Source organism: Monopterus albus, unplaced genomic scaffold (genome assembly GCF_001952655.1).
Source record: "Monopterus albus unplaced genomic scaffold, M_albus_1.0 scaffold76.1, whole genome shotgun sequence".
Classification (NCBI taxonomy): domain Eukaryota; kingdom Metazoa; phylum Chordata; class Actinopteri; order Synbranchiformes; family Synbranchidae; genus Monopterus; species Monopterus albus.
The window spans coordinates 2,133,347-2,159,949 of record NW_018127956.1 but is presented as its reverse complement, the minus strand read 5'-3'; the positions used below and the strand labels follow the sequence as shown (position 1 = coordinate 2,159,949).

The 26,603-nt window shown below is 42.0% G+C and overlaps 5 protein-coding genes across 16 annotated transcripts in view; 3 read left to right on the top strand and 2 right to left on the bottom strand.

Annotated features, from left to right (window-relative positions):
- The window catches only part of slc38a10 (solute carrier family 38 member 10), a 20,477-nt gene extending 5,986 nt beyond the window's left edge, over window positions 1-14,491 (top strand). The window contains exons 7-18 of one of the 7 annotated variants that reach the window (XM_020606126.1): window positions 18-142; window positions 4,339-4,441; window positions 4,863-5,045; window positions 6,185-6,296; window positions 7,685-7,791; window positions 7,898-8,048; window positions 10,225-10,410; window positions 10,492-10,887; window positions 10,981-11,055; window positions 11,665-11,685; window positions 12,049-12,189; window positions 12,285-14,491. In XM_020606126.1, the coding sequence (XP_020461782.1) occupies window positions 18-142; window positions 4,339-4,441; window positions 4,863-5,045; window positions 6,185-6,296; window positions 7,685-7,791; window positions 7,898-8,048; window positions 10,225-10,410; window positions 10,492-10,887; window positions 10,981-11,055; window positions 11,665-11,685; window positions 12,049-12,189; window positions 12,285-13,480 (2,796 nt within the window). In that variant the 3' untranslated portion in view covers window positions 13,481-14,491. Of the gene's footprint in view, window positions 1-17; window positions 143-4,338; window positions 4,442-4,862; window positions 5,046-6,184; window positions 6,306-7,684; window positions 7,792-7,897; window positions 8,049-10,224; window positions 10,411-10,491; window positions 10,888-10,980; window positions 11,056-11,664; window positions 11,686-12,048; window positions 12,190-12,284 lie in introns of all 7 variants that reach the window. The other 6 variants (XM_020606123.1, XM_020606124.1, XM_020606125.1 and 3 more) reach the window with 6 other exon arrangements.
- ndufaf8 (NADH:ubiquinone oxidoreductase complex assembly factor 8) lies at window positions 14,492-15,707 on the bottom strand. The gene is made up of 3 exons (XM_020606132.1): window positions 15,403-15,707; window positions 14,917-15,027; window positions 14,492-14,844 (listed from the first exon to the last, which is right to left on the bottom strand). The coding sequence occupies exons 1-3, from the start codon at window positions 15,481-15,483 to the stop codon at window positions 14,824-14,826; spliced, it is 213 nt and encodes a 70-aa protein (XP_020461788.1). The 5' UTR covers window positions 15,484-15,707; the 3' UTR covers window positions 14,492-14,823.
- A 136-nt stretch (window positions 15,708-15,843) lies between these two features.
- tepsin (TEPSIN adaptor related protein complex 4 accessory protein) lies at window positions 15,844-20,727 on the top strand. Of its 2 annotated transcripts, none has more exons than XM_020606131.1 (13): window positions 15,844-15,961; window positions 16,309-16,381; window positions 16,735-16,826; window positions 16,975-17,068; window positions 17,180-17,247; window positions 17,323-17,404; window positions 17,838-17,903; window positions 17,991-18,179; window positions 18,378-18,564; window positions 18,802-18,915; window positions 19,068-19,146; window positions 19,233-19,367; window positions 19,443-20,727. In XM_020606131.1, the coding sequence occupies exons 1-13, from the start codon at window positions 15,923-15,925 to the stop codon at window positions 20,076-20,078; spliced, it is 1,854 nt and encodes a 617-aa protein (XP_020461787.1). In that variant the 5' UTR covers window positions 15,844-15,922; the 3' UTR covers window positions 20,079-20,727. The 2 variants fall into 2 exon arrangements, with proteins under 2 accessions (XP_020461787.1, XP_020461786.1); XM_020606130.1 differs by having other exon boundaries at window positions 17,988-18,179.
- Window positions 20,728-21,609: 882 nt separating this feature from the next.
- Window positions 21,610-23,772, bottom strand: LOC109963648 (protein FAM104A). The gene is made up of 3 exons (XM_020606343.1): window positions 23,079-23,772; window positions 22,514-22,619; window positions 21,610-22,276 (listed from the first exon to the last, which is right to left on the bottom strand). The coding sequence occupies exons 1-3, from the start codon at window positions 23,093-23,095 to the stop codon at window positions 22,019-22,021; spliced, it is 381 nt and encodes a 126-aa protein (XP_020461999.1). The 5' UTR covers window positions 23,096-23,772; the 3' UTR covers window positions 21,610-22,018.
- A 127-nt stretch (window positions 23,773-23,899) lies between these two features.
- Window positions 23,900-26,603, top strand: part of amz2 (archaelysin family metallopeptidase 2) — a 6,298-nt gene continuing 3,594 nt past the window's right edge. Inside the window, exons 1-3 of one of the 5 annotated variants that reach the window (XM_020606342.1) lie at window positions 23,900-23,985; window positions 24,481-24,690; window positions 25,833-26,121. In XM_020606342.1, the coding sequence (XP_020461998.1) occupies window positions 25,833-26,121 (289 nt within the window). In that variant the 5' untranslated portion in view covers window positions 23,900-23,985; window positions 24,481-24,690. Of the gene's footprint in view, window positions 23,986-24,185; window positions 24,260-24,438; window positions 24,691-25,539; window positions 26,122-26,603 lie in introns of those variants that run through there. The other 4 variants (XM_020606339.1, XM_020606341.1, XM_020606340.1 and 1 more) reach the window with 4 other exon arrangements.

Here is a 26,603-nt window from a genome sequence, read left to right as displayed (position 1 = left end):
CCCCCCTTCCCCCCCAGATGGTGCTGTCCTCGTTCAAACACGGGCTGCTCAGCCGCTGGTGGCTAGGGCAGGTCAATGTGGTGCGCTGGGAGGGTGTGTTTCGCTGTCTCCCCATCTGTGGGATGGCCTTCGCCTGTCAGTCGTAAGTACTCCTCCCGCCCCGCTACCTGCACAGGACCATGTAATGTCAAATAAGAATATAAGCAGTTCTAAAGTTGGAAGCTTTTTGATTCAGAGTAAGGAAAATCTAATAGTAGTCCTAAAACTGTGGGCTTTTTCACACAGTGACAGAGTAAATTGAATCTTTCATTGCTGCATGTTGAAACTGAGCAAATGTCACAATTAGTGCATGTATATTTACAGCACATCATTCTGTCAAGCCACAGTGGAGGGGGTCATGGTGAGTTTGGCATGAAGGAGAGACAGATTTGTTGTCAGTAATGGGTTTCTAGCTGCAAAGGGAGGTTGCTTAATTTGCTGATGTACTTTGCACAGGCAGCTCATCTGATACTGCTCCATCATGTGGTCTGTCCTCTCTAGGATTAACCTGAGGCTTAAACTGCTTTTTGTTCACGCTTCCACTTTTTAATGTTACAAAAACAACAATTTCAAGTTGCTGCAAAAAAGTCAAATTTGATAACATGTAGACAAGTGTTGGCTAAAAAGAAAGGAGAGTAAAAACATTTAGGCAAACCTCTGTCCAGTTTGCTTAAAGCTACAGTATGTAACTTAAGGTAGCATAGCATGAAACTTCAGATCAAATGCCCTCGGCTCCACCCAGCACTCCCTCTCCCTGCTCCACTATGCTCTATCACCCTCCACCATGCTTTGCCCAACTCTTTAGATATTTGTCATTATGAAATTACAATAAATGAGAATGCAACACAACTTGCTGATCAAGCAGAAATAATTAAAAATCTCTGATCACAGAGGTTAGTCCTGCTCAAAACCTTTAGAAGCTAATATCTCTGCGCTGCTGCCAGTGCTGTTCAATGGGTTTGGGTAACAGGAGGCTTCGACAGCACCTCTCCACATAAAGACAATTTTTAGAGCAGATTTCTACAACAAAAATATTTGAAACAAGTTACACAGTGTAGCTTTAATATACATGGACCTAGCTGATATGGCAGCTCCTGTATGTGCACTGAAATACCTTTATTGCCTTATAGTAAGAAGGGTTTTTCATCAGTCTTTGCATTCCATTAACCTTCCCCACAGTGACTTCAGAGATCACACTTTTACTTGTCACCTCTCAGAGTTACAGTAACCACAAATTTCTCCATCGTCACCCACCTGCATGCTCTGTCACTGCCTCTTTTGCCCTGTCCTCTACACTTTAGTGCTTGCCCTGGGTTTGCATTTAGTTGAGTTGATGAAAAGGGATGAGTGCATGAGTCTTCGATCTGAATGCAGCGGAAGGATGCTTGGAAGTGTTACTGTGAGGTCATTAGGGGCCAGATGTTTGGGTGGTGGTGGTGGTGGTGGTGGTGGTGGTGGTGTATGGGTTTGTTTGTGAGACAGAGTGAGCTAAGTGGCAGGAGTGGGTGACTGTAGCCTTGAGACTGAAACGAGACTTTAATTAATGTAATCGCGCAAAGCCAACATGACATTATAGTATGGTGGGACGTGCACATCAGCAAGTGAGGTAAAGAAGACGAAAGTGCGCTCATGTGTGTTGTGTGTGTCGGTTCCCACTAGCAGTGCTGAGTGATATTTGGCAGGATGATTTCTTGGCCTGCGGTCAGGCCAAGCGAGGCAAGCGCTCTGTTAGGCGGCAGGCAGTTTAAGCCAAACCACTAATCAACACATTGGACTGCCGCCATCTTACAGACACACTGATGTATTCACAGGCTGATTAAACAGCTCTCAGCACATTGGATTTTTATTACATTCGTGAAATGTGTTTACTTTCAGTTAAAACATTACTTAACATCACCATTATGACAGGATGGGAGCTGGCCCTGTTGTTGTCTGGCTGCATGTTGAGGAACCGTTAGCTCATAATAGTGGGACATAAGAAAAATGTGCAGTGAAAATGTCCCTCTGTGATGCTACTGTCAGCATGCTTTCAACTCCAAGTTAATTATATTATCTACAGCACCAAACGTAGCCCTCCCAACACACACACTTTCTCCTCATTCACATTTGTAAGAGCTTCTCCATCATATTTACTTCGTTTAAGGGCAGTGTTCAAGCAAATAAAAACACATTAGCCTCTGAGTCAGGACTATTGAGTGACCATTAGATGCTTTAGGTCCCCACTTACAATATGCCATTTTATTTAACCTTGGCTACGAGATTTACTAGTTCACGGATTAAACAAGCGTCAAGGAATAGCACCACGGGGCAGTGCTTGCTCATAAAACCAGAGTGTGTGAAAGAGAGCGAGGCAAAAGAGAGCTCAAGAAGCAGAGACAGTTATGGTTTCTTGCTCTCTCTCACTCTCATGTCTCCTCTCTCCCTTTCTTCCTTTCACACACACACACACACACACACACATATATATATATGTGTATATGAGAGAAAGAAAGAGAGGAGGCAAGTACAAAGACTCTGCCAGAAAAGTTTACAAGGCTCTAAAATCTGCCAGGCACTTGCTGGTATATATGTATGTAAAGCCTGTAAATTCACTGGTTATTGTGCCGATGGTCCCCGCCACACTCTCATAATGCACTGAACAGAAGATGACAGGGGCCCATGCCTGGGTTCAGCTTCAGCCAGCCTTGGCTATTGTCAACCATTCTATACCCCCCCTACACACACACACACACACACACACACACACACTGTATGCAGTGACTTCTACATGCTACACCCCCACTGCCATGACATTACTTCCATCTAGTGCCATTTTATAAACAAGTGACATTTATGCTGCAGTTCATATGAAACAATTCCTCGTGTAAAAACCTGTTGCATTCATGTGAATGTCCGATAAAGTTATAGACAACTTGTATGTTGATGTTTTACAGTGATATGATATGGTGAGACTTTGGTGCCCATTTGTGCAATCAGTTAATGAATCAAAGAGTAAAACAACACATAAGTGAGAGGGGAAAAATCATAAGAAAAATGAATACATTAGCAAGAGGGCAACAAATATTTAGCTAACATTTCTGTTAACCTTTTTTCATTTGTAGTGGGAGCTGGCATATTACAGCCAGTCATTTCGTTTCTGTTAGCACTTCTGCCAAGGGTTTTTTTTTTTTTTGTTTTTTTTTGCAGGCAGGCATTTGTTTGTTTATTAACAGCATAACTTGAAAAGTAATTTTGTTGACTTTTTTTAGTAGAGGTAGGATATGGCCCGTAGAAAAACTTCTTAGATTTTGATGCTGATCAGTCATATAATTTGGATACAGGATTTATTCACCATTGTGAGTGCCGCTCACTGTTTGTGAGCCCCCTTGTCACCAATGTGCGCCGATGAGCACTGGAGTGAAGACGAGAGCAGGTAGTAAGTGTAGTATGTCTTGTGCGCATCTATGAAGAGCAGTTAAGTACACATTACTATGTCAGTATGCATGGGACATTTGTTTAGTCATTTGTGGCATTTACTCTTTGCTCATGTGGCTTGTTCATGTTGCTAAAGGTAGCTAACATGCAGTCTCCGAGTCCTGTCTAGTTAGATTAGTTATTGGTCAAAACTGGCTGCTCTGTTTCTTATCACTTACTGTAGAGGCCCACAGTCTTCAGTGTGATGTCTTAGTCTCTCAAAAAAAAAAAAGAAGTCCGTAAGATATACCTAATTTTGATTGCACTTGTCTGACTTTTAAACACGATGTTTTAGGTAGTGAATTGCTTTCAATGGAAAACTGTATGTATTCAAATACCGACATTAATGTGCTGACATGAAAGACCTTAGAATGAGTCAAACAAGACATCTGACTACAATTCAGCAGATAACAGAAATTTTTATATGTTGCTGAGGAGACTGCCTTACAGTGTTTGATCTCAGGCTAAAAAAAATCAAAGTAACTTGTCTGATTTGGATGCTGATTAAGTGCATGATGAGAGTGATGTGGCACAAACAGGCCTCCATATGGCTGCTTATTTTATAAATGTACAAAGCAGCTTCCAGTACCAGATTTGAATTATGTAGCCTATCACATTGTCTGCTGTCTGAGCAGAAAAAAGACAACTCATCCGATTAAGGTAGCATCTATGGGCCTACTGTCTTTGACCTTCCTGCCAGACTTGGAACAGTGAAGTGTCACTTTCCGTTGCAAAGATTGTATGTCCAATAATTCAGACAACACATGAATGCAAAACAGTCATAGCGGAATGGTTTAGAGTCACACAATGTGCAGAGTACGTTTTTGGGCTGCTTGTCTTTTACAGGCAGGTGTTGCCGACCTACGACAGTCTGGAAGAGCCATCTGTAAAACGCATGAGCACCATCTTCACCTCGGCCCTCAACGTAGTCACCATCTTCTACATCACTGTGAGTTGAAATGCCATCGCCATTCACACCAGATCATCACAGCTGTCACATGGAAACCTTGCGATTTTGTAATATCACAGTGTGTCTGCTTACCCTGATCTTTTTAAGGCATCTTCAGATCAGTGCCTATAAAGTTAATGAATGCTGACAGTTACTATTTTAATGTCTTAGTGATTAGGTTTGACAATCTATGCATTAGTGTCAGTGATAAAATTGGTCTTTTATTCATTAAAACTGAGTCTTAAAAGGTGACAGCACAGCAAATGTCGTATGCATGTGCCCACAGTTTGATTTAGAAAACAATGAGGAACTTGCCCAGTTTAAAATAAAATTTAAAAACAACTTCTATGCACTCATTTTTCCCTTGTTTTGCTTTCTTGTCAACCCTGTGTCTGATTCTGTTCACTCCTCTCTTAACCAGGTGGGGTTCTTTGGCTACGTCAGCTTTACAGAAAACATTGAGGGCAACGTGCTGATGAACTTCCCGTCCAACCTGGTGACGGAGATCATCCGCGTTGGCTTTATGATGTCTGTGGCTGTGGGGTTCCCTATGATGATCCTGCCCTGCCGCCAGGCCATCAACACCATGCTTTTTGAGCAGCAGGTGAGTTCAAATACAACTCATACACTTCTGCATGTGTTCTGAGGACGGTTTACATTCTTCTAACACCAGAAATATCTTATGTGGTTACATAGCCAACAGGAAATTATTACTTAAAGCTACAGTATGTAACTTAAGGTAGCACGAACATGAAACTCCAAATCAACCCACTCTGCTCCACCCAGCACTCCCTCTCCCTGCTCCACTGTGCTCTACTACGATCTGCTACACTCCGCCACGTGATGTCCAGCTCTTCAGATATTTGTCATTATGAAATTACAATAAAAGAGAAGGCAGTACAACTTGCTGATCAAGCAGAAATAATTAAAAATCTTTGGTTACAGAGGTCAGTCTGGCCCAAAACCTTTAGAAGCTAATAGCTCTGCGCTGCTGCCAGTGCTGTTCAATGAGTCTGGGTCAGAGGAGACTTCGACAGCACCTCTCCACATAAAGACAAGTTTTGGAGCAGATTTCTACAACAAAAATATTTGAAACAAGTTACACAGTGTAGCTTTAAGTCAGTATTTTTAAGTCTGAATAATGTATAGTAGAGGGATAACCACCTTTGGATTAAATTCAATACATCTCCTAATCTTTATATTTTACACTTGAACTTATCATTGTGGCTCTGGTATACCCTTGCATCCTCTCTATAGTGCTGTTTGACATTAATAAAAACAGAAATGTTTTGCTCCATGTAAACAGAGCACCCTGGAAACACCTGCTGTTTACCTTAACTGCAGCAACTATTGAATTTTTTTATCATCCCCAGATGTAAACACATCTGACTTGTAAAACTGTGATATGGATTTATTTCTTTAGCGGTATTCCCAGCATACTCATGTTTTTCATGTTCAGAACTGCACCATTTGTCGCCATTGTTTTTTTATCCTCCTGCAGAACTGGAAGTCTTGCTAAAGTGTTTCTTTTTTGGGGTGGAAATGATCCTGGCATTGTGCACAGTGCTCAAGATACTATGCACGCTGTCTGGTGTGTATCATCAAGACAGAAAACTTGTGTCCTGCCCAAAAGAAATAGAATTGTAAATTTGAGATTGGTTACACTCGGTGCTTGTTTTTTTTTTTCTTGTTCCTTTTTTCCTTCTTTCTTCTCTTTCTCATTTGTCTGTTTCCGTGTTGCAGCAGAAGGATGGGACATTTGCTGCCGGAGGATACATGCCTCCTCTGCGCTTCAAGATGATCACCCTCTGCATTGTGTTTGGCACCATGCTGGGAGGCATTCTCATCCCCAACGGTACATCATGTGTGTGAATAATTAGGCATGGATTGAAACTGTATGCCTTCACATGTGTGCAGCTCCCTGACTTGAGGTCTTTAAGGTGCATGCGTTCCTTTATGTGGGCGGAGTAGCTGGGGAGCTTTACGACGTGTGTGAAAGTGACTTTACGAGTCAGTGACTGTCACACTCTAACGCAGTCCTTAAATCAGACCCCTAACTTTTATCTCCTCTTAGATGGGCAGACAGGAAGAAAGGGCTGTTTTTCTCTCTCTCTATCTCTCTCTCTCACACTCACACACACACACACAAGTCCATGTACACACCAGTATTGTCTCTCTGTCAGGTTCTTTAGAGTCTGTTCGCCCCTCTCACAAATGTGCTCCAAAATGGTGGCGATAGCAGGAGTTGATGTTTTATTCATCCTTTTATATGGTGGCTGTTTGTTAAACTTTTGATTGGGCAGACAGACACACATGCAGAGCAGGTTTGGCTGGCTCTTTGTGTATCTAATCAGACTAATAGACTGAGGCGAAGGGAGGTAAGGACCCTGGGGAGAATGGACACTAAATCTGAGGGAGACAATATGGCATCCGTCGTCTGGATGAACGATGGGTTTCCGGGCCTGATGCCCAGCCAGTCCGGTCCACAGAGACGGGCAGGGCCAGGACTCGCTGCTGCCAGGAGCAGGGTGGCATGGATGGGGGAGCCTGCATAGGGCTGGGTGGGTGGCAGGTATGAATGAAGCTAGCGATAAGAGGCATAGATCTGAGGAATTTCTTGGATTATTTTGTTTTAGGAGAAACGATAGGACACATTGTTCACAGCGCTACATAAACCCCTCAGCTCTGGCAGCAGTGGTGTCATGTTTAGCCCCACATCCTTATCAGATAAACTTAAATATTTTTTAATCACCCCCATCATTTTCCATGTGTATTCATTTCTATTTATTTCAATGTAGATGCTAAGTCACTTTTACAAGAAGTGAGTATATAATTTTTCAGACACCTTATAGTTGGTGTTGAGGTCATTTAGGTGCAATTGTACTGTGACCACTTGGAGTTGCACAAGCTGGATCTTTTGACCATATTTGCATTACTTTTATTGAAGTATTTCAATAGTTTATCCTTTTAAATACTTATTTACACTTACTGTATTACTTTTAGCAAATTATTTAGACTTTTGCATTACTTTGAACTCATTATTTGAATTGTTTATGCACTACTGTAATTTAATTATATTAATTGTTTATCTATTGCTTTCTGGTAACTGTTTCCAGTGTTTATTCATTAATTTTTGGTTATTATTTCATGTTTATTTACCTTGACAAGTGTAGAAGAATTACTAAGGAAAATCACAGTGTGTTTTTTTTTTTTTTTTTTTTTGCACTGCTCCTTTGTCTTTAGTGGAAACCATTCTGGGTCTGACTGGAGCCACCATGGGCAGCCTCATCTGTTTCATATGTCCCGCTCTCATCTACAGGAAAATCCATAAGAATGGCATCATTTCTCAGGTTACATTGTCATGTCTGGTGCTTTCCTAGTCATTTGCTCAGGGACAGTATGTTCGTTTACTGTTTCTGACCAACTATGCTTTCCCTGTTTCTCTCTATCCTGTAGCTGGTGCTTTGTGTGGGTCTGGGCATCCTGCTGATCAGCACCTTTACCACCCTCTCAATTTCGGCCAGTAGCCACATCAAGGGCCGATCCCATCCTCCTCCAGCACCTGTCAAGAACAACCCGCAACTACCTGGCGTGGCTGAAGTGCATGGTAGGGATAATGATATTTGGTAATAGTTGGCAATCACTTATCTACTTGATGAACTGTAGAGGAAAGTGGTTTACTAATAAGCCATGAAAACATTTGCCTCAGTGGGCCAGATCCATAGTCGTCTGTAGCGTCTGAGATTGGACAGCAAATGGTAAATGGACTGTATTTATATAGCGCTTTTATGCACTGGCCAAAGCGCTTTACAGGGAGATGATACACCATTCACCCATTCACACACACATTCACACACTGATGATGACAGGCTGCCACACAACGGTGCTAGTCAAGCCACCGGGAGCAATTTGGGGTTCAGTGTCTTGCTCAGGGGAGACCGGGAGTGGAACCACCATCTTGCTGGTCAGAAGACCTCGTGAGCCACAGCCACCCCAAGCAGTGCTCTGGCAGCACAGTGGCAGACGTTTATTTCCTGTTTTATTTTTAAAGCCATGACTGCATCACCGTAACGGAGCAGCGTAAGGAAAATGTGAGCTAGGAGCAAAGTGCCAGGGAGACAGAAACAAAAGCACAAAGCCACACCAAAAGAAAGGGTTCCCTTCATCTGTGTGAAAAGAAAAGATGGAGACAGGCAGAGTGACTCGCAGACAGGCAGGGTGAAGAGATAACCCCTTGATAATATCTGGGAGCAGCACTGAGTGCTTGACATTGATGGAGCGAGAGAGTGATGCCCTTCAAACTCCAGCAATTTCTCTCCACCCCTCTACCCCTGCTCACCCCCTACCCCCCCAAAAAATACAATGTGTACAGCCCTGTCTTCCCCCATATCTCCTGTGGCAGCTATAAAATGCCTGCAAGCCCTGGCTGTATAAAAGGAAGGGGTGATATGGGTTGAGGGATGCAGACAAAACAAAAGGAGATGAGATGTTAAAGAGATCAGTGAGTTAATATTCTCAGCTTTAGGGTGAAACAGGAGGCACCTTTCAATTTCACTTCCTCTCCTTTACCCTGTGGTTTTTAACCTGTTCACTGATCACAGGAACATATTTGTCTCCATCTTTTGCTCTTTTCTTTTTGAATCCTTGTTTAACTTCACTGCATTTTTTTTCTTCTTGTTTTTGCTCCACATGAAGCTCAACACCTTTTCTGATTGTTGGTTTTAATTTTAACTCCTCTTTATCTTTTCTCTCTTTCTCCTTTATTGTACCATACCCATAGTGTCAGTCCTGCCATTGTCAGTATTTGCTGCCATCTAGTGGACCTAGTCATCAGAAATCAGCTGAAAATCAGTTACAGCTGAGTGTATCGGGTTACACAGTCTACATGAGACATTCCTAGGTGTTATTTTATTTTAATGCCTGCAATGACTGCCTGAAATGTCTTCTACCTAAAATTACATCCAGATGCCGCCTTCTAAGTTTTTTCAGCATACTGTGACCTGGATGACTGAGAATTTGCACAGACATTTAATGCCTGCTGTTAATGTGTACAGTAAACGGCACTGGACAAGAAAATAAAGAGTAGACGTCAGGGCTAGTAACTGGAATATAGTAATTTAACTTTTCTCAGACAAGAAATGCTCAAATAAATGTGGTGTCAAAATGAATCCTTTCTTATTTTAGTTAAGGTAAGGGGCGTTGTATTTCTTAGACTACATAGTTTGGCTCTGATAGAAACTGCAGCAAAGGCACCTAAAAAGCTAAACAGTAGCAATACTAAAAAAGAGAGATTCCTAGCATGAAAAAAGTTATTTTATGGGTGTACAGTGGGTACGGAAAGTATTCAGACCCCCTTAAATTTTTCACTCTTTGTTATATTGCAGCCATATGCTAAAATCATTTAAGTTCATTTTTTTCCTCATTAATGTACACACACCACCCCATATTGACAGAAAAACACAGAATTTTTGACATTTTTGCAGATTTATTAAAAAAGAAAAACTGAAATATCACATGGTCATAAGTATTCAGCCCCTTTGCTCAGTATTTAGTAGAAGCACCTTTGGAGCTAATACAGCCATGAGTCTTTTTGGGAATGAAAGAGTGAAAAATTTAAGGGGGTCTGAATACTTTCCATACCCACTGTATAAACCTTTAACTTGTTTAGTTGTTTTCCCTAAAGGGTCTTAGGAATCGGTTGGATATTTTACATAAAGGATGTAATCCAGTAGCAGTAGCCTGTGTTGTAATAGATTTTGTTATGTGTGTGTGTCTGCATATAGACTCGACTCCAAACCAGAAGCCAGTGGAGATAGAAAAACCTGACCTCCCAAGGGCTGCGGAGGTAGTGGAGTCTGTGCAGAGGAACCAGGCTGAGCCCCCGCCGATTAAAGGACCAGTAGAATCACCCGAGCTAACCGAGAGGAAGAAGGAAGAGGAGGTGCAGTTGGACCGTCCCGATGCTGCCGGTAAGGAAACTGAATCATAGCTGGAATCTTTGCTGGATGTTGAGCTCTGTAGACTTAGTGACCTTTTGTCTGTTCACCCAGGCGGTGTAGTGCCAGAGGTGGAGGCCCATCGCCACGAACCCCCCATCCCTCATGAGAAGGTCATGGTAGACACAAGAAAGAATAATGCTGAGAAACAAATAGCTGGAGGGGGAGAGGAAGAATCCAACAGAGATGAAGAGCACGGGCATGCTATGAAAATTGAGGACAAGAAGGATAAAGAGAAACTGAAGCCTGCAGAGGGTGCTGGGGGGGAAGAAGTGATTTTGGTTGAAGGTGAAGGCCTGCCCAGTGAGGTGCTGGAGAAATCAGATAAAAAGCAGGATGTTCCTCCACTAAATAAAGTGGAGGTGCTTGATCCTGCAGAGAATGTAGCCGATCAGGGTGCAGCAGTGCAGGTAGACAAAGTGGACAGGGCTCCAGATCCTGCAAGAAGACGTGAGTATTTGTCACAGTTCTTGTTTTACTGTAGGGTAAGGCATTTGGGAAAAGACAGATATAGGGTAACACTAACTGTGTGACAACTTCCAGAAGGAGAGCATCGTGGTGCTTCAGACGAGGCCCTAGCTGCAGATAACAAAGACACAGTAGATGAGAAGATGAATGGTATGTAGACCAGAAAGTGTTTAAGTCGATGGGAATAAACATGGGTTTTACTTGGCAGTGAATTCTGTGACATGCTCTGGAAGATGAAACATATCTAGCACCCTAAAACAAGTTGCACTGAAGAGCAACTTTGGGATTTGGTTGATACATTTTTCATTATTTGTAATCCAAACTATAGTGACATAAAAATATTATTGTTCAGCTAAGTTGGGACACATTTAGTAGCAGCATTCAGCAATTACACAGCTATAGAAAAACTGGCTGTATGAAGGTGGTGGAGGTGCCAGTCTCTCTAGCCTGTGAAATACAGTTCTTTATTGATATTAAGGTGTAGTACGCAGTTGTATTATAACAGAATTTGAAGGGGTTTGCTGCAGTCTGTTTACACACCTGCTTCGCTTTTCCTCATCTCACTTTGCTTGTTTTACCTTATGTAATCTCTTCTCTAACCTGAGCAGTGTCTTTTTTTAGTTCTTGACCTGGCCTGATCGTTTTAGCTGAAATAGTTTGGGCTTTTGTTGACTCTTTCTCTGTTGTCTACTTTTCCCTCTCTCTCCATCTCCATTTTGACCCCTTTTTCTTCCTTTCTCTGATGGATTCCTATCACAGTGATAAAAAAGCTGGTTGCAGGTATGAACTCCCTCTTGCCTTATCTTCTCTTTAGCTTGGAGTCATTTATCTATTTATAGGTATTCATATAGTACTTTGTTTTTATTCTATAACTAAATGATGCACCTGTGTTGAATCCACCCGCTCATCTTATCTTCTAACATAGTTCATATATGTCTACAGCTGCCCATTACTGCGCGTTCCAGTTTACATTTAAGGCTACAATCCCAAGATGTGTGTTTGAATTAATCTATAAATACTTTGGTCCTCTCTTACATAGAGCCTGGTCCCACATCAGTCTAACTATGCTTCTCACAGATCCCTAACAAAAGCCTCAGAGCAGGTTGTGACTTGTTCTAATTCACTGTTTGTGTTTGCATGCAGAAGGCCAGATTGACCATGCGGTGCTGCTGCAGGTGATTAAGGAGCAACAGGAGCAACAGAAAAGGCTTCTAGACCAGCAGGAAAAACTCTTGGCTGTCATAGAAGAGCAACATAAGGAAATCCACCAGATACAGCCTGCTGGTGCGTATGCACATGATGCTGTGCAGAGAGCACAGATAACATAGGCGGTAGGGTTCAGTTTAAAAGAAATGTGACAAAGTGTTTATAATTTAAAGGGGCTGTTGCTGAAGGCGAGGCAGAGAAGGGCATCCCGGAACACTTGGATGTGATTGAAGGTGGAGCAGCAAAGCCCAAAGACCCTGGCCTGGACTTGAAGCAGCCGAAGGAGGGAGCTGGCATTCCAAAGGATGTAGGGCCTGAGCCTCATGCTGTGGCCCAGCATCAAGCTCAGGGAGGGGATGGGGTTGCTGAAGCAGCTGTTGTACCTGCTTACAAGGAGGATGGCCACATTGCACCTGGAGAAGAATCTCCTGAACAGAATGAGCTTGGGGCAAGGGGAGTGCCACTGGGGAAGAAAGCACTGGATGACAGTCAGTCTGTGCCACAAAATAATCAGGCAGATAAAGATGAAGAAAGAAGCTTAGATAAGAAACAAAAGAAAACTGAAAATGTTAAAACACAACAGATTAAGAATGACATTCAGGCAAAACTGGAAAAAGAGCAACTTGAGAAGGAGATGCAGGAAAAGCTGGCCAGAGTGCAAGAATTAGAAAAGGAAAGATTAAATAGAGAAAGGATAGAGAAAGAAGTGCTGGCAAGACAGGAAAAAGAGCGACTGGAAAGAGAAAAGTTGGCCAGAGAGCAGGAGCTGGAGAAGAAAAGAGAAGAGAGAGAAAGGATAGATAAAGAGGTGCAAGAAAGGTTAGAAAAAGAACTGCAGGAGAGGGAAAGACAGGAAAAGGTGGCCAGAGAACAGGAGCTGGAGAAAGAGCAAGCAGAGAAAGTGAAAGTGGCACAGGAAAAAGCTGCAGATGAGAGACTGCAGCAGGAGATCCAGAAAGCAAACGATGAAACACTTGAGAGAGGTGCACAGGGGGTTGAGAGGGAAGATGGTGAAGCTTTGAAGAATGGAGGACGAGACCTCAAACAGAAAGCTGCTGCTCAGCTGGACTCCAGAGAAGGTGTGGTAGACGGGGCCGTCAAAGCCGAGGCTCAGCCTCAGGGTTCCCATGAGAAAGTCAGGGACCAGGGGGAGACGGATCTAAGGCGGCGGCGCAGGGCAGTGGGAAGCAGAGAAACTGGAATGCCCCTGAAGAAGACTGATAGTTCCAAGAGGGTTCCTGGGTTGGAGCCCCTGCTGGACCTAGGAGGCTCAGACCTGCACGCTGCCCTGGAGGAGCAGCTGCTGGCAGGGGCAATGGTGCACTCACGGCAGATTAAACAGGCCTCAGAGGATGGAGGAGTAAAATAACAGACAGATTCTCACTCAGTGAATTGACAGTAAGTTCAAACATAACCTGCATATACAGAACCTCCTCACACTGTGGACCATATCATTGCCTTAACTCTCTGTTGCCTTCATAAAACATATAGACGTGTGATACTGTGTACACTGCAAATAACCTAGAGTCTTCAAGAGCAATGTGTATGTAAATATTAAATTATTTTTTCTATAGGGTGGAGAATTTTACAGAGTTTACTGTTTAAGTGTATATAAATCTATGCAAATACTGTTCTATGGAGTGTTTTTACAGGACATACATCTCGTGGATTTGATTCCAGTTCCTTTTCACCTCATGTTTTGTAAGATCTGTTTGTTTTACTTCTCTGCAGGTTTTTTGGTCAGCTTGTGTTTGTCTGTTACTTTGAGATGTAAATATTGTGAATCTGTTATTGTTTAGAGTTTCGTTGACCCTACATTTACTATATATTGGATGTAATGTGCATTCAAGCACTTTAAGCTTTGTTTCCTGGTACTTTCAAATGAAAGTAGCTTAATTCAACCAAATGCTGGTGCTACAAAGTATATAGAGTAGCCTTCATCATAATGATAAACTGTGGACAATGAGGCCACTTAATCGAGGCCGTCTGGATCCATGACTTCAGATATTAATCATTCCTTCTTCAGTATCTCTTCTTTCTTGGCTTATCAGTGCCTTCCATTCCATATACTGCAGTTGTGATGTAACAAAGCAAAATATGGTCTTTTTTTTTTTCTTCCGTAGACATATCTTTACTGTCAACAGTACAGTCATTACGATCAAATAAGATTTGCACAATGTGTAAAGGGCATTGGACAATGGAAGTAAGTCTGGATTGTGTTTGTAGTGTTTCTTAGTAATCCAGCTCCTCTTCTTGCTCCATCACTTGGCATATCAACACATACCGGACCTATCTCGCTTTGTACAAGAGGCTATATTTCTGACTATTCTTGTGTATTTCTGTACATTTTTGCGATAAGAAATAAAACATCTGCTACAAATTTGTCTGTTGGTCTTTGTTCAGACAGTTCAGAAAGATATCAGCAACGTACATTCACATCTCTGTATTACAGAATTTGATGACTCTTGCAAAATACAGGAAATAGTAATGCTGAAAAATGCATTGTTTTGATTGATGACAGGAATGTACAGTCTCAACAATGTAATTTTTAAAAAAGTGTCAGCTCATTTTTACAACCAAGTACAGTAGCAGCAGTGTACTTCCAACATTACAGGTCACTCAACACAAATTCATGTCCTCCCCCTAAGTTGATTTTATTGTTGCTCTGCTGAATTCACTCTTCTAATACAGCCAGAATGGCTCAGGCTCCATTTACTTGGCTCTTTTCTTCCCCTGTAATAAAAAATAACTTTTAAATAATGACCACTACACAATACCAGAAGGATTGCTGACATTATCACTTACTGCATTTGTAAAGCAGGTCTTCAGTGCTTCAAATTCCTTGGCACACATATCTTTCTTCAACTCCTGTCTTCCTGTTGTGGTAGCTGCCACACACTTCCCATAGGCTGCCGCCTGAATCACAAAGATTGTTAAAAGTTATCCTTTTACCCCATAACGACCCTGGATTTACAATAATTTTCTATTAATGGACATACTGGATCTGTGGTGTTAACCTTGCTACAATCCACGTGGATTCAATTTAAAGCTGTTAAGGTGGAATCATTATATGTGGGACATTTGTGCTCATTTGGGAACTTCAACAACACTGGCCTCCTATAATATGGAGCAAAGAAAATGCTCAGAGCTATTGGGGTAAGCTCTGTGTTTCGTGGCGCTACCAACTGGAATAAACACAAGTAGCACAGGCAGCTAGATGGATTGAAGTGGCCTATTTCTGAGTTCAAGACATTCACAGAATTGCAGCATAGTTTTCTTGTCGGTCCTCACCTCTCCCGAACACTGTGCAAAAAGTTCAGAAAAAAGTCGTATTTTTTCCCGACTGCGACTCCACACATTTGACCCAGACATGGTGCTTGGTGATCATGCGTTAACCTAAGTCCTTATGGTCAGCTGAAATGCGCTATAGAGAGGAGCCAATAATTCTGCCTCGCTATTTGTTGAATTATTGGCAAATCTGACACACACATATCAACTAGCGATAGCAAATGGACCATTTCTGCAAGACATGGACAGCGCCATATTGTTGACCCTGTCATCTCAGTTGGCCCTCAGGGTGTTCGGCAATGTGATTCGCTTATCTTCCTGCCAGTCAAAGTGTCAGCGCTCACTTTTCTTGAAAGTGATTCGCTATGTTTTTCAACTTAGGCGTAACCAGAACGCCAATAATCTTTAAGAGTGCTACTTTCTGCTCGCTAATTGGCTAGCTGTCACCTCGAGCCCCGCCCTCTTTTCTTTTATTTTTTATACAGCAGGAAGATGAGTAACCCGCAGACAGGATTGCTAAATCATGGCAACATTTATGGAACGATTAGCGTTTCTTCAGAAAGTAAGTACTATTTTCTGTCAGTGCTACTTACGGAAACAATTAACATCTGAGCAGAGCATTACTAATACGACGTAGCGTTAACGTGTCTGAATCTGTGAAGTTGTGGCATTTAATTGCAACTAGCCCACTAGCTAACATTATGAAGAAACACATTTGGTAAATGCTTGTCATGTTTCACTGGACAAGTCAAGTACTTTCGTCCAGTTATGCCAGTGTTTGTTTCCATGTCATAATCTGTTTCACCGTTCAACGAACTGATAAATGGGTTGTGGACCTCAACATTTAGCACAACGACTTCAACTTGTGTGATCTAGACTTTTGTCCATCATATCGTCGACCAATTTCAGGTGCCCACTCTGATGAAAGCTACAGCAGATGATGAAAACCCCTGTCCTGGCTACCTTTTCCAAGAGATTGGAAGTATCCTTTGGCAACTTCCCTGCCGGACCCTGTCACCACTGAAGTCGATGAAAATATCGTATATTGCTCACATGGCACATGCAAATACAATGCTTTAGATGACTGTTCAAAATAGCATCTGTAATCTACAAATGTGCAGAGAGGAGAGCTTAACAAGGAGAAATACTGTGAACATTATAGTTAGAATAGGCTGATTATGTCACATAGCAAAGCATTTTCATTTGAATAATTGTAGCTGTCAAATGAAGAATGAGAATTCAAACGTAAAAGGAACAACTGTTCAGTGAAAATGAATGAAAGTTTGACTGTGAATCCAAAAGCAAGTATTATATCTTTAACCACCATCACTGTAGAAATCTCCCATGAATCTTCAGGTTGTGGGCAGTGTTTGTTGGAATACCTTCTGGAGAGACTGCAGGTGGAGTCCTGTCATGTCAAACTCAAGGTGAGAGGAGTGTCATTACTAAGGCTTCTGTATGTAATATGACACAGTGCAATGGAGGTGTCATGTGCCCATAATGTGTAAAGTTGTATTGTTTGTTGTTGTCCTTTCATTCCTGTCTGTGAATAACTTCCTGCTTGTGATGCTTCAGGTGCTGAAGATTTTTGTCCATCTCTGCGGCCATGGCTCAAACGATTTCCTCACAGAACTCAGAAGGAACTCCACCTTCATCCAACAAGCATCAGGTTAGCCACTGGACACTTGTGCCTTGAGCTCCATTTAACTCTCAGGATGCAGTGGCTGCTGTGTTACATCAGTATTCACTATGTTTGCCACTGGGTGTTCTGCTCTTCAAGTTTACAGTGGCCCACCTGATCCCATCCATGGCACAGCCTTGTACCAGAAAGTGAGGAACACGGCACAGGTGAGACACAGGTTGTATTTATTTATCACATAAATCCTAAATCTGTGACATATATCATGTGACTTCTATATTCAGGAAGTGGCCAGGTTGCTTTTCACAGATACCATTTCCACTAGAAGTGGCATCTCCCCCCTCACTGATCCCCCCCCAACAATGGGTGAGTTAACAAAACATAATAATAAGCTAAATGCCCTGTACCTATGCCCAGGTGTTTTCACTTATTTTGGCTAATTAGACCTCTGCTCGGGTTTAAGTTGGGCGTACCTGTTCTGGGAAATGTGAGGTCTAGAGAAGTCTGATTAGACACAACAAGAGAAAACAGGAGTAGTAGGGTGTTTAATATGTAAGAACTAGAAATTCAGGATAGTGACATTAAAGAAGTGATGTGTTTTTTTTTTTTCATTGCACTTTTTTCTGATAAGATTTTTTTTTTAAAAGCAAAACACTTGATAAGAGGTTCATTAGCTATAGATTTGTCTGCTGTGAAAAAGGCTGATAAAAAATTCAGTTGGTTACATGTGATAATCAGTCATTGTATTTTATGAACTGAAAGCCATGATGCAAAAGGGTTTCTGTATCTTTCTGTTCAGGTATGGGCTCTTCCCACAGGTCAGGAATGCAGGGCTTTGGGTACAGTCCAGGGAGACAGGGAACAAGTGAGTGATGCAGAACTACACATGAATCAAATCGTTCTTCTGTACACATTTCTGTATCTTTATATATGTACCCATTCCACCCAGCAGGCAGTGACTCACTGCTGGATAAGATCCAGAAAGCTGCAGAGGTAGTGGTCAGTGCTGTCCTTCCTCCAACTGAGCACCAGGGCATCCGTCTCCATGACAACCATTATCGGGCCGTAGTGGCGCCATCTGCACCTATAGAGGTGGCTGTCCCTGCGTGTGCCTATAGCTTACCTGCTCACAGACCAAAAGGTGAGACATTATTGGTTGGGATGGAAATATAATCTTAGGAATAAATAGGATGTTTGAGTATCAAATATTTTGTGTGTGTGTGTGTGTGTGTGTGTGTGTGTGTGTGTGTGCGCGCGCGCGAGAGAGACAAGCTTGCACTGCATTTGAGACTTCTAAGTAAATGTTCACACCCAAACTGTCATGTGTCTTCCATTCCAGCAGTGACCCAGTGGTGCCCAGGGCAGGTTGGCGGCGGATGGGAAGAGATGGACAGCGGCAACAGCTCCTCTCACAACTCTTCTCAGGACATTGCTGCAAACAGCAGGATCTCTGTAGGCAGCAAGTCTGCTGGGACTGGAAGCCATTCAGGGGCCAGCAAAGAAAGCAGCGGGGACCTGGCAGAACGGTGCGTGGTAAATTCATCCTGCGATATGAACTATTTCTAACCTACATCATAATATAATGAGATCTGAGATTAGATTAACCTTTGAATATTTCAGGCTTCATGATTTATCTGACCTTTTAGTAGTATTATCACTTTTAATGTATGACTAATAGAACCCTTTAGGATAAGATAAGGCACATGCTCTCCATTTTTCCATATTTATTGTCATTTAGCTGTCATACACTGTCTGGTCTTCAGGGTGGAAGCCTTGCAGCTAGGGGACTGCGGCCAGGAGATGGCGCTCATCAGCAGAGTGATCGAAGGCTCCAGAGTTTTCCTGTCCAGAGAGGAGAGCCAGCACTTTATCAAAGAGTTAGTGCATCAAGATTCAGATTGAGAATACAACCTTTTGGGCTGTTTAGCCCTTTTTAATACTGTAGTATTCATCTGGTGTCTTTTTCATTTTTAACACACAATGTAGTTGCTGGGACTAAGTTAAGACCTAATTGTATTTAATCTCTCAGGTGCTCCATTCTCAACTGTGAGGTCGTGGTGGAGTTGCTCTCAAGCAAGCTTCAAGATCCTTCCAGCACTGTAAAAATGGTAACAAATTTGAGGATTTATTGAAGATAGCTTTATGATATTTTGCAGTCCTAATATACATATCTTGTTTTTCTCCAATCATGCAGCGGGCACTGTGTGCTGTTGCATGCCTCATGACCTCTGACCTCCTCTCTCTGGAGCAAATGTTTGGAGCTATGCAACGAAGACTTCACCAGCTGAGTGAGGGGCATCCAGGCCCTGAGGCAAATAAAGCCACCAAGGTAAGAGACTGAAAGGCAAAGCTGCATTTGGTAAAGACTGATGGGACAGAATTAGAAAATGCTTTTTCTTCTCAGATCTTGCGTCAGTTTGAGGCTCTGATGAGGGGACCGCTGCAAGCTACCAGGCAGGATAGGGCAAACAGTAGCCATCAGGCAACAATCAATCAGTGTTCTGCATCTACATACTCAGACCCGTTACTACCATTCCACTCTGCTGACACCATCCTCAACCATTATCAGCCTAACAACTCACCCAGCAACATTGCGCAACCATCAAATTACCCAGCTTCCACTTGTGGCTCCTCAGGACAGTTGATGAATGATAATGGGGAGGAGGAAGAGAACCTTTCTCCCATACAGCATGAGCCAGTTAGGACTGCTGAAGTTAACCTGGCTGCTGGAGAGCCAGAGCTCCTCAGAGACAGAAGCCCCACTCCTCCATGTGAGCCCCTAAGTAGACCATCCCTTTTCAGTGGTATGGAGCTGGTGACCAAGTGGAGGCCCCTGTGTGAAAGAGAAACATCCCTGACAGAGACGGACACAGTGGATGGTGACTTAAAGGAGAATCCAGCTGTGCATAACTCTAATAGTCCAGTGAACTCTTCTCCCCTTTGCATTAGTAAAACCTGTGATGGCGCTCCTTCAGTTTGCAATTCAATTACATCTGAGAGCAGCCAACCAGTATCGGCCTTCTCATTTCTCAACTTTTGACCACTGATCAACTTTTTACAGCTGGAACTGTTACTCTCAAACAATGATGTCATCATGAATGTCCTTTTAGAAATTTATTTAATATTAGAAACCGGGATCAGACTATTCTATACATGACACATTCGCATTATGTTTAGATTGTCTGTTCGGTGCCTCCTTGGAAGCTGAGGTTGAGGCCGAACTTCTCAAAAGTATTTCACGAGTATGGTTGTCTTTAAATTACAGGTTATTACTGGTGGATGCTTTATCTCAGGATTTCTTTTAGATAACAACTCCTACGCCTCTGTAGCACACCCTGAACCTCTGGGGGAGAATCCCTTGATTTGCAATTTGCACTACAATTTTTTTCTTATGAACTCATAAAACTAAAAATGAGTTGTCCACCATATTTTTGGTACTAAGCTATAATGTTAATACAGATGTTATGAGTGTTAGTGTACATATTATTTATGTCTACTCTGTACTTTTTAAAACATACCCATGAGAGTGGTTGTAGAGTGCATGTGTCAGATTTCAAAAGTATTGTATGGAAATCTAATGGAGGAAATAATTAGTGTGAAACTGGGAGTAACCTTGCGTGCGGTTGTGTTTGGCAAAATATCTGCGACTCTATGAAGTCATGTCGCCAAATAAAAGCAGATTAACTTCACTCTCTCACCAGTTATTTCAGTTACATACTAGGCTGTGTTGTTGAATACTGTGGAACATAGTACAAACTACTACGTTCCCAAATGGTAATCCAGGCTACTGGTACTTAGAATATTACAGAGAACACAGTACAAACTACTACATTCCCAAAGGGTAATCCAGGCTACTGGTACTTAGAATATTACAGCACTACTCCTACAGTTGTCTTGATGTGCGCTATTAAACTCTTAGTGTCAGTGATATTTTGCAGACATCACTTTCAGCAGAATTTTATTTCAATGTCAAATTATATGGAAAACTACAGAAAATATGAATCACTATAACTTTCACACCCCCTACTTTATTTTCAACGGTGTACTGGTCATATTACACTGTCCATAAACAAGTATGGCTGACAGGCTTATGACGCAGTCATACAGAATATGTGTAAAAAAAAAAAGAAAAAGTAAGAACCTGGCTCTAGATTTTTTTCAGAGCTTTTTCTTGGAGCCTTGTTGTCAGGAACTCTGTGCTGAATGCATTGCTGCCAGAGCTGCAGACTCCAGTGCCTTCTCTCAACTCTGTAACTTGTCAGGGTCTAATTTGAGGGTGGATTGTGGTGGTGCAGTTCAAAGAATCTCTGTTCCATTACCTTGAAACCTGTTACACCTGAATGTTCTAGAGTCAGTTAGATAGTAAAATTACCTGCAATACTACTCTACCATTTTGGTTCGAGAAAACAGGCAAGGCCTTAAGTATTCTTTAATAATTGGATTGCTTTAATAAAGCTCCTTTTGAGCAAATCTGTTCAGTCATGATCAACTTAATTTCAACTCGCACTTCAGATACACAAACATGCAGTGACGTCCCCAGTCGAGAGTTAACAGAATGAGGAGTTATTGAGTAAAGTGCTTAGCTTTATTTAGTTTTCCAAGCACTTCGGTTCATCATCACACACTGCCTGTGATTAGCACCAATGAAAATGTCCAAACATCAACGCACACATGTAAAGAGAGTGATCTCTTTATAAAGTGCACAAGGTGCATACACACATATACACATTGATACTGCACAAAAAAACACAGTGGGTGGGCCATGGACAGACAGATGTGCTTATGATCTAGACAAATGGTACATGGTGAAGTGGGGATGAGCCTGTATGGCTAAAATCTGTAAACCTCCCCACACAACAAATCCCCTTCACCCTGACCCGATTGTGTCACTTGAGGCTTTCAAAGAAGAGCCACCGTGCTGTTTGTCTTGGCACTGATAGTCGCAAGACAAAAGGTCAGGTGAGGGGTCAGTGGTCATGGTCATGTCGAGCCTGGACGCCCTCTTGTCTGCAGACTGCTAAAATGCGCCTCCCTCAGGACTCTGTTGATGTGGTCATAGGAAACACTGCTGCTGTCACCATGGCAACCACGCTGCAAGGAGCTAGCTGAGTCTTCAGGCTTTGGGCTGAGTGAGTACTGGGTGATGCGGTTGTTCTGGCTGTGTATGCAAGGCCTGGTGCTGACCACTATTGCTCTCTCTGGACTACTGATCCCATTGCTGCTGTCGCTGCTGGAAGACTGCAATCACAGAACACAGATAGGCTCTGAATAGCGGCTTCACGGATGGATGCAGTAGCTATAAACACTGCAGTGCATGAGCAAAGAGTCATGTATTTATATGCATGATGCAAGGTCACTTGCTCTATCCATACATGTCAATGATACAGAATAATGTTAGCACAAAGATGCATTACACATTCAGATGGAATCTGATCTTCAGACCACTCTTTACTCAATTTATCAATTCAGTCTCACCTCTGAATCCAAATCTGACACAAGCAGGCTGGGACCCCTTCCTGACCTCTTGGCCTGAGGACTCAGCTGTCGGTCCTTCTCACTGTCACAGCTACGACGTCGCTTCCTGTGCAAAACAGAAATAGAAGGAGATGAGACTATTGTTAAATGCACAGGATGGCAGAGTGAACATAAAAGTGAAAGAGATAGTGTGACAGAAACGAGGCAGGGAGGGGGAGAGAGATCAGGCAGAGTATCAGAAAGAGAGAAGATGAAGAGGAACCAAAAATAGCAACACACTCAGGCAGTTACATGATCAGACATGGGGCACCCCATTATGAGAACACACTGATTAACATACCATGACTGGGATCTATAAACAGCTTGGGAATACAGCATATGAATATTATAATGGCGCTGCACTGTCAGACTGAACTGCCTAGGAATTGTATTTTGATCACTGCAATGCATAATTTAGTTAAAATGTTCCATTACACTAAAGTGACACAATTATTATTATATTGTATGAAATGATGAGTCTGTATTAATAAGAACACTGGATCGTAAACATGGTTCTTGACGTTACCTGTTGTCAGTCAGCATTTCTGCGGTCTTGACAGATGATTTTTGGCAAAGAGAAAGGTTGACACTCCTTGTGAGCCGGTCTGAGATGTCTTATTTTAAAGCTTTGGCTGTGCTACAGCTCCACTGCCATTTCGCAGAAACTCAGTCTGGCAAGCTCCCTCTCATTTCATCGAGAAGTCCAGGATGTGTGAGTGAGCAATCTCCGACCGGCTGAAGCACGGGTTAGCGTAGGGAAACACAAACCGCAGTTGAGTTAGATCAACCCTGTCACTGCTCCAAATCCAGTCCGCCCTGCCTACGCCTCGACGGTGGTACAGAGTGCTGATGGACGTCTAAAAGCTAGGCAGCTAACAGCTAGGTATTCTCGTTTACGCTGTGAAATCTCGAGGAATTCTAGACATGACACTAAACGGAGCAAGCTAGCCAGCTAGTTGCTACCGTGCAACAGCTAGGCTACTTATCAAGCTAGCTAACTACTTCAGCTAACTTCTGCTGTACTGTTAACTGAAAGTTCTTCCGCTTTCGTATTCCGTTCACTCGTCGTTAACTGTTGCCTGTTCTTGACAATAATCAGACCTAAGAAACTAAAAAAGTACGTTTTAAAAAAATTAATTCGATTATAATGTCGTCCGAAATAAGTTTATATAGACTGCTGTGTCGTTAGGTGTGCCATAGAACTTGGTTGGACGTCGGTATTGCCTTAATTCAAGAGATCCACCCCTCTGTTTATCTTACGTCATCGCAATAAGTCGAACGCTACTTCCGGTGTCAACATCATGGCGAGCTTGTCGTTTAACTTGAAATATGATGCAGTGTAATCACTTTTCAGGAATAAACGAATGATTTTTTTTGTAATACGCAATTTTCTTTAAGGGTATATGTGAAATAGAGCTCTAGTTTCTTCCCAGGTAAGTTTTTACAATTTATATCTAACGAAACCGAAATCCAACTTTGTTGCCTTGTTGACGTTGTTGTTGTTATCCATTTTTGGTGAAGGGACAGGTTAATAATTACATATGTAAAAAGAAATAACTCTAAATTCATTTTCTAATTGGCGCCGGGTGATGACGTCACATCCGGTCTAGCGATTTCCTATTATTAGAAAAATGGCGGATATAAGGCTCTTGTTTGAGGCATGTGTATCCATCTTTATGTGCTAGGAAACGTGATAGAAGCAATGCCGTAAGTTCTTATATGTGCCAGTTGACATAGTATAGTTAACATTTGCTATGATTGTGTTAAAAAGAATTAGCTGTGACGTTGAGGAAGCTTATTTACAGTTGTGCATAAGCTAGCTGATACTATGCATTTGAATGTGTGTTGAAGTGTACCACCATTTATAGTATAGGTATTGGTTAAATAAGCATAACTGACACAGTTTTTATTGTATTGTTTATTTGCAGTTTTTACCGTGATGTTATATGAAGAGTGGACAGTAAATGTTTTGATCTTGCTACGACCTCTTCATTGACTACGGTTTAACTCGGTGTTAAGTCAAGAGTATCAACACGCTGCACAAGAACACTAAACCAACATTTATAAAGTCCTTTTTAACATTTACATCTGAAGGCATGATGGATTATGGATGGATTATTATGAGAACATTTTAAAAGGTTTGTTAACATTTATAATAGCTGAAAAGGTTTCCAGAACCTAAAAACAGCCCATTATAGATGTCTCTCTAATTAAATTAAGAGCAAGCTAAAAAAGAGAGTGATGCTGAATAAAAATTTGACAGAACTTGGCAACCCAAAGCTTGTTTTGTTAAAATAGTACATAATTATTAAATTATTTATTGGAGATTAGTGGAGTTATTAACTCTAACTTATAAACTCTTTTTAAGTGGCGCCTAATCAGAAAGTGGTATAATTGTTTCATCTTCACATACAAAGTTAAGTATTCTTCACAGCTGGGCTTAGATAAAACCAGGCCATAGTCTTCAGAATCAGAGTTTTATTGTATTTTAAATACAGTTTGGTTCTCAGGTAGCCAAACAAGTAGGGATGCTCCGATCCACCTTTTTTGCTTCCGATACCGATTCCAGTACCTGGGATTCAGTATTGGCCGATACAGAGTACCGATCTGATACCTAAGTAAAATTTTTATAAAGTGCTGAATTACCTAATTAACTGTATGCATCCCTGTGCAATGGATTGGGCTCTACATGAACAATGTCATAACACTGTAAAAGAAAATAAACTAACAAATTATTCATTATTAAATTATTAAAGCAGAACCAGAGTGCAAAGAGTAATTTGACATCCAAAAGCAGCTGAATAACACAACAACTTCACTAGCTTGTGCTTGACTTTCAAAATTAAAGTGCAAGGAATTTCACATCCAGTGCAAAAGCAGCTGATACGAGAGTTTGTTGCATTTATGGCACTTTGAGGTACACGACGGGACTTATTGGCGTTTCTGTCACAAAGTATCTCCAGATCGCGGATGTTCTACCTCGCTCCATGCTGTTAGCTTGAACACATGAGGACTGAGCACACCACGTGTGCAATATGCAACATGCTGCGCAATCTCAGCGCAGCGTTAACTTGCCTAGCAAAGGTTTTTTTCTCGGATCGGGGCAGTTGTCGTCGATACCCGATCTAGAATTTTATTTCATATCGATGCCGATACCCGATACGAATATCGGATCGGAGCATCCCTACAAACAAGGAACAAATTTAAAAACATCTGCATGTGATAGTAAAATCATGTTACCAGTTTCACCCTGACTGTTATGATTACGTCCCCCCGACAGATGAAGGTTATCCAACATTCCGTGGAGACACTCACGTCAGCTTTGGTCTCTGGTCGTCAGGACTTGGCTAAACTTTACAGCAAGTACACAAAAGAAGAAAGGCGACTTCTGGAATATGGATTCCACCAAGGGTCACCGGGCTCCCTTTTCCAACCCATCACAGTTCACTCTGACTCAGACTGGATCCCTGCTCACCCCGAGGAACCTCAAGACTTTGAGAGCTTCTACAGAGACCCTTACCGCAAGACTCCCAATGCAAGCCAAAATACTATTTATATTCAAACCATAGGTGAGTTTGTTTGAGTCTACACAGTGTGCACAATTATTAGGCAAGTGAGTATTTTGACCATATCATCATTTTATCCATAATTTCCAACTCCAAGCAGTATAAACTTGAACGCTTATTGGACTTAATGCATATCAGGTGATGTGTTTTAGTGTAACGAGGGAGGGTGTGGCCTAAGGAGATCAACACCCTATATCAAGGTGTGCATAATTATTAGGCAGAATGTTCTCCTCTGGAAAAATGGGCCAAAAAAGAGATTTAACTGACTCTGAAAAGTCAAAAATTGTAAAAAGTCTTTCACAGGGATGCAGCACTCTTGAAATATCTAAGATATTGGGGCGTGATCACAGAACCATCAAACATTTTATAGCAAATAGTCACCAGGGTCGCCAGAAACGTGTTGAGAAGAAAAGACGCAAATTAACCACCAGAGATTTGAGAAGAATCAAATATGAAGCTACCAGGAACCCATTATCCTCCAGTGC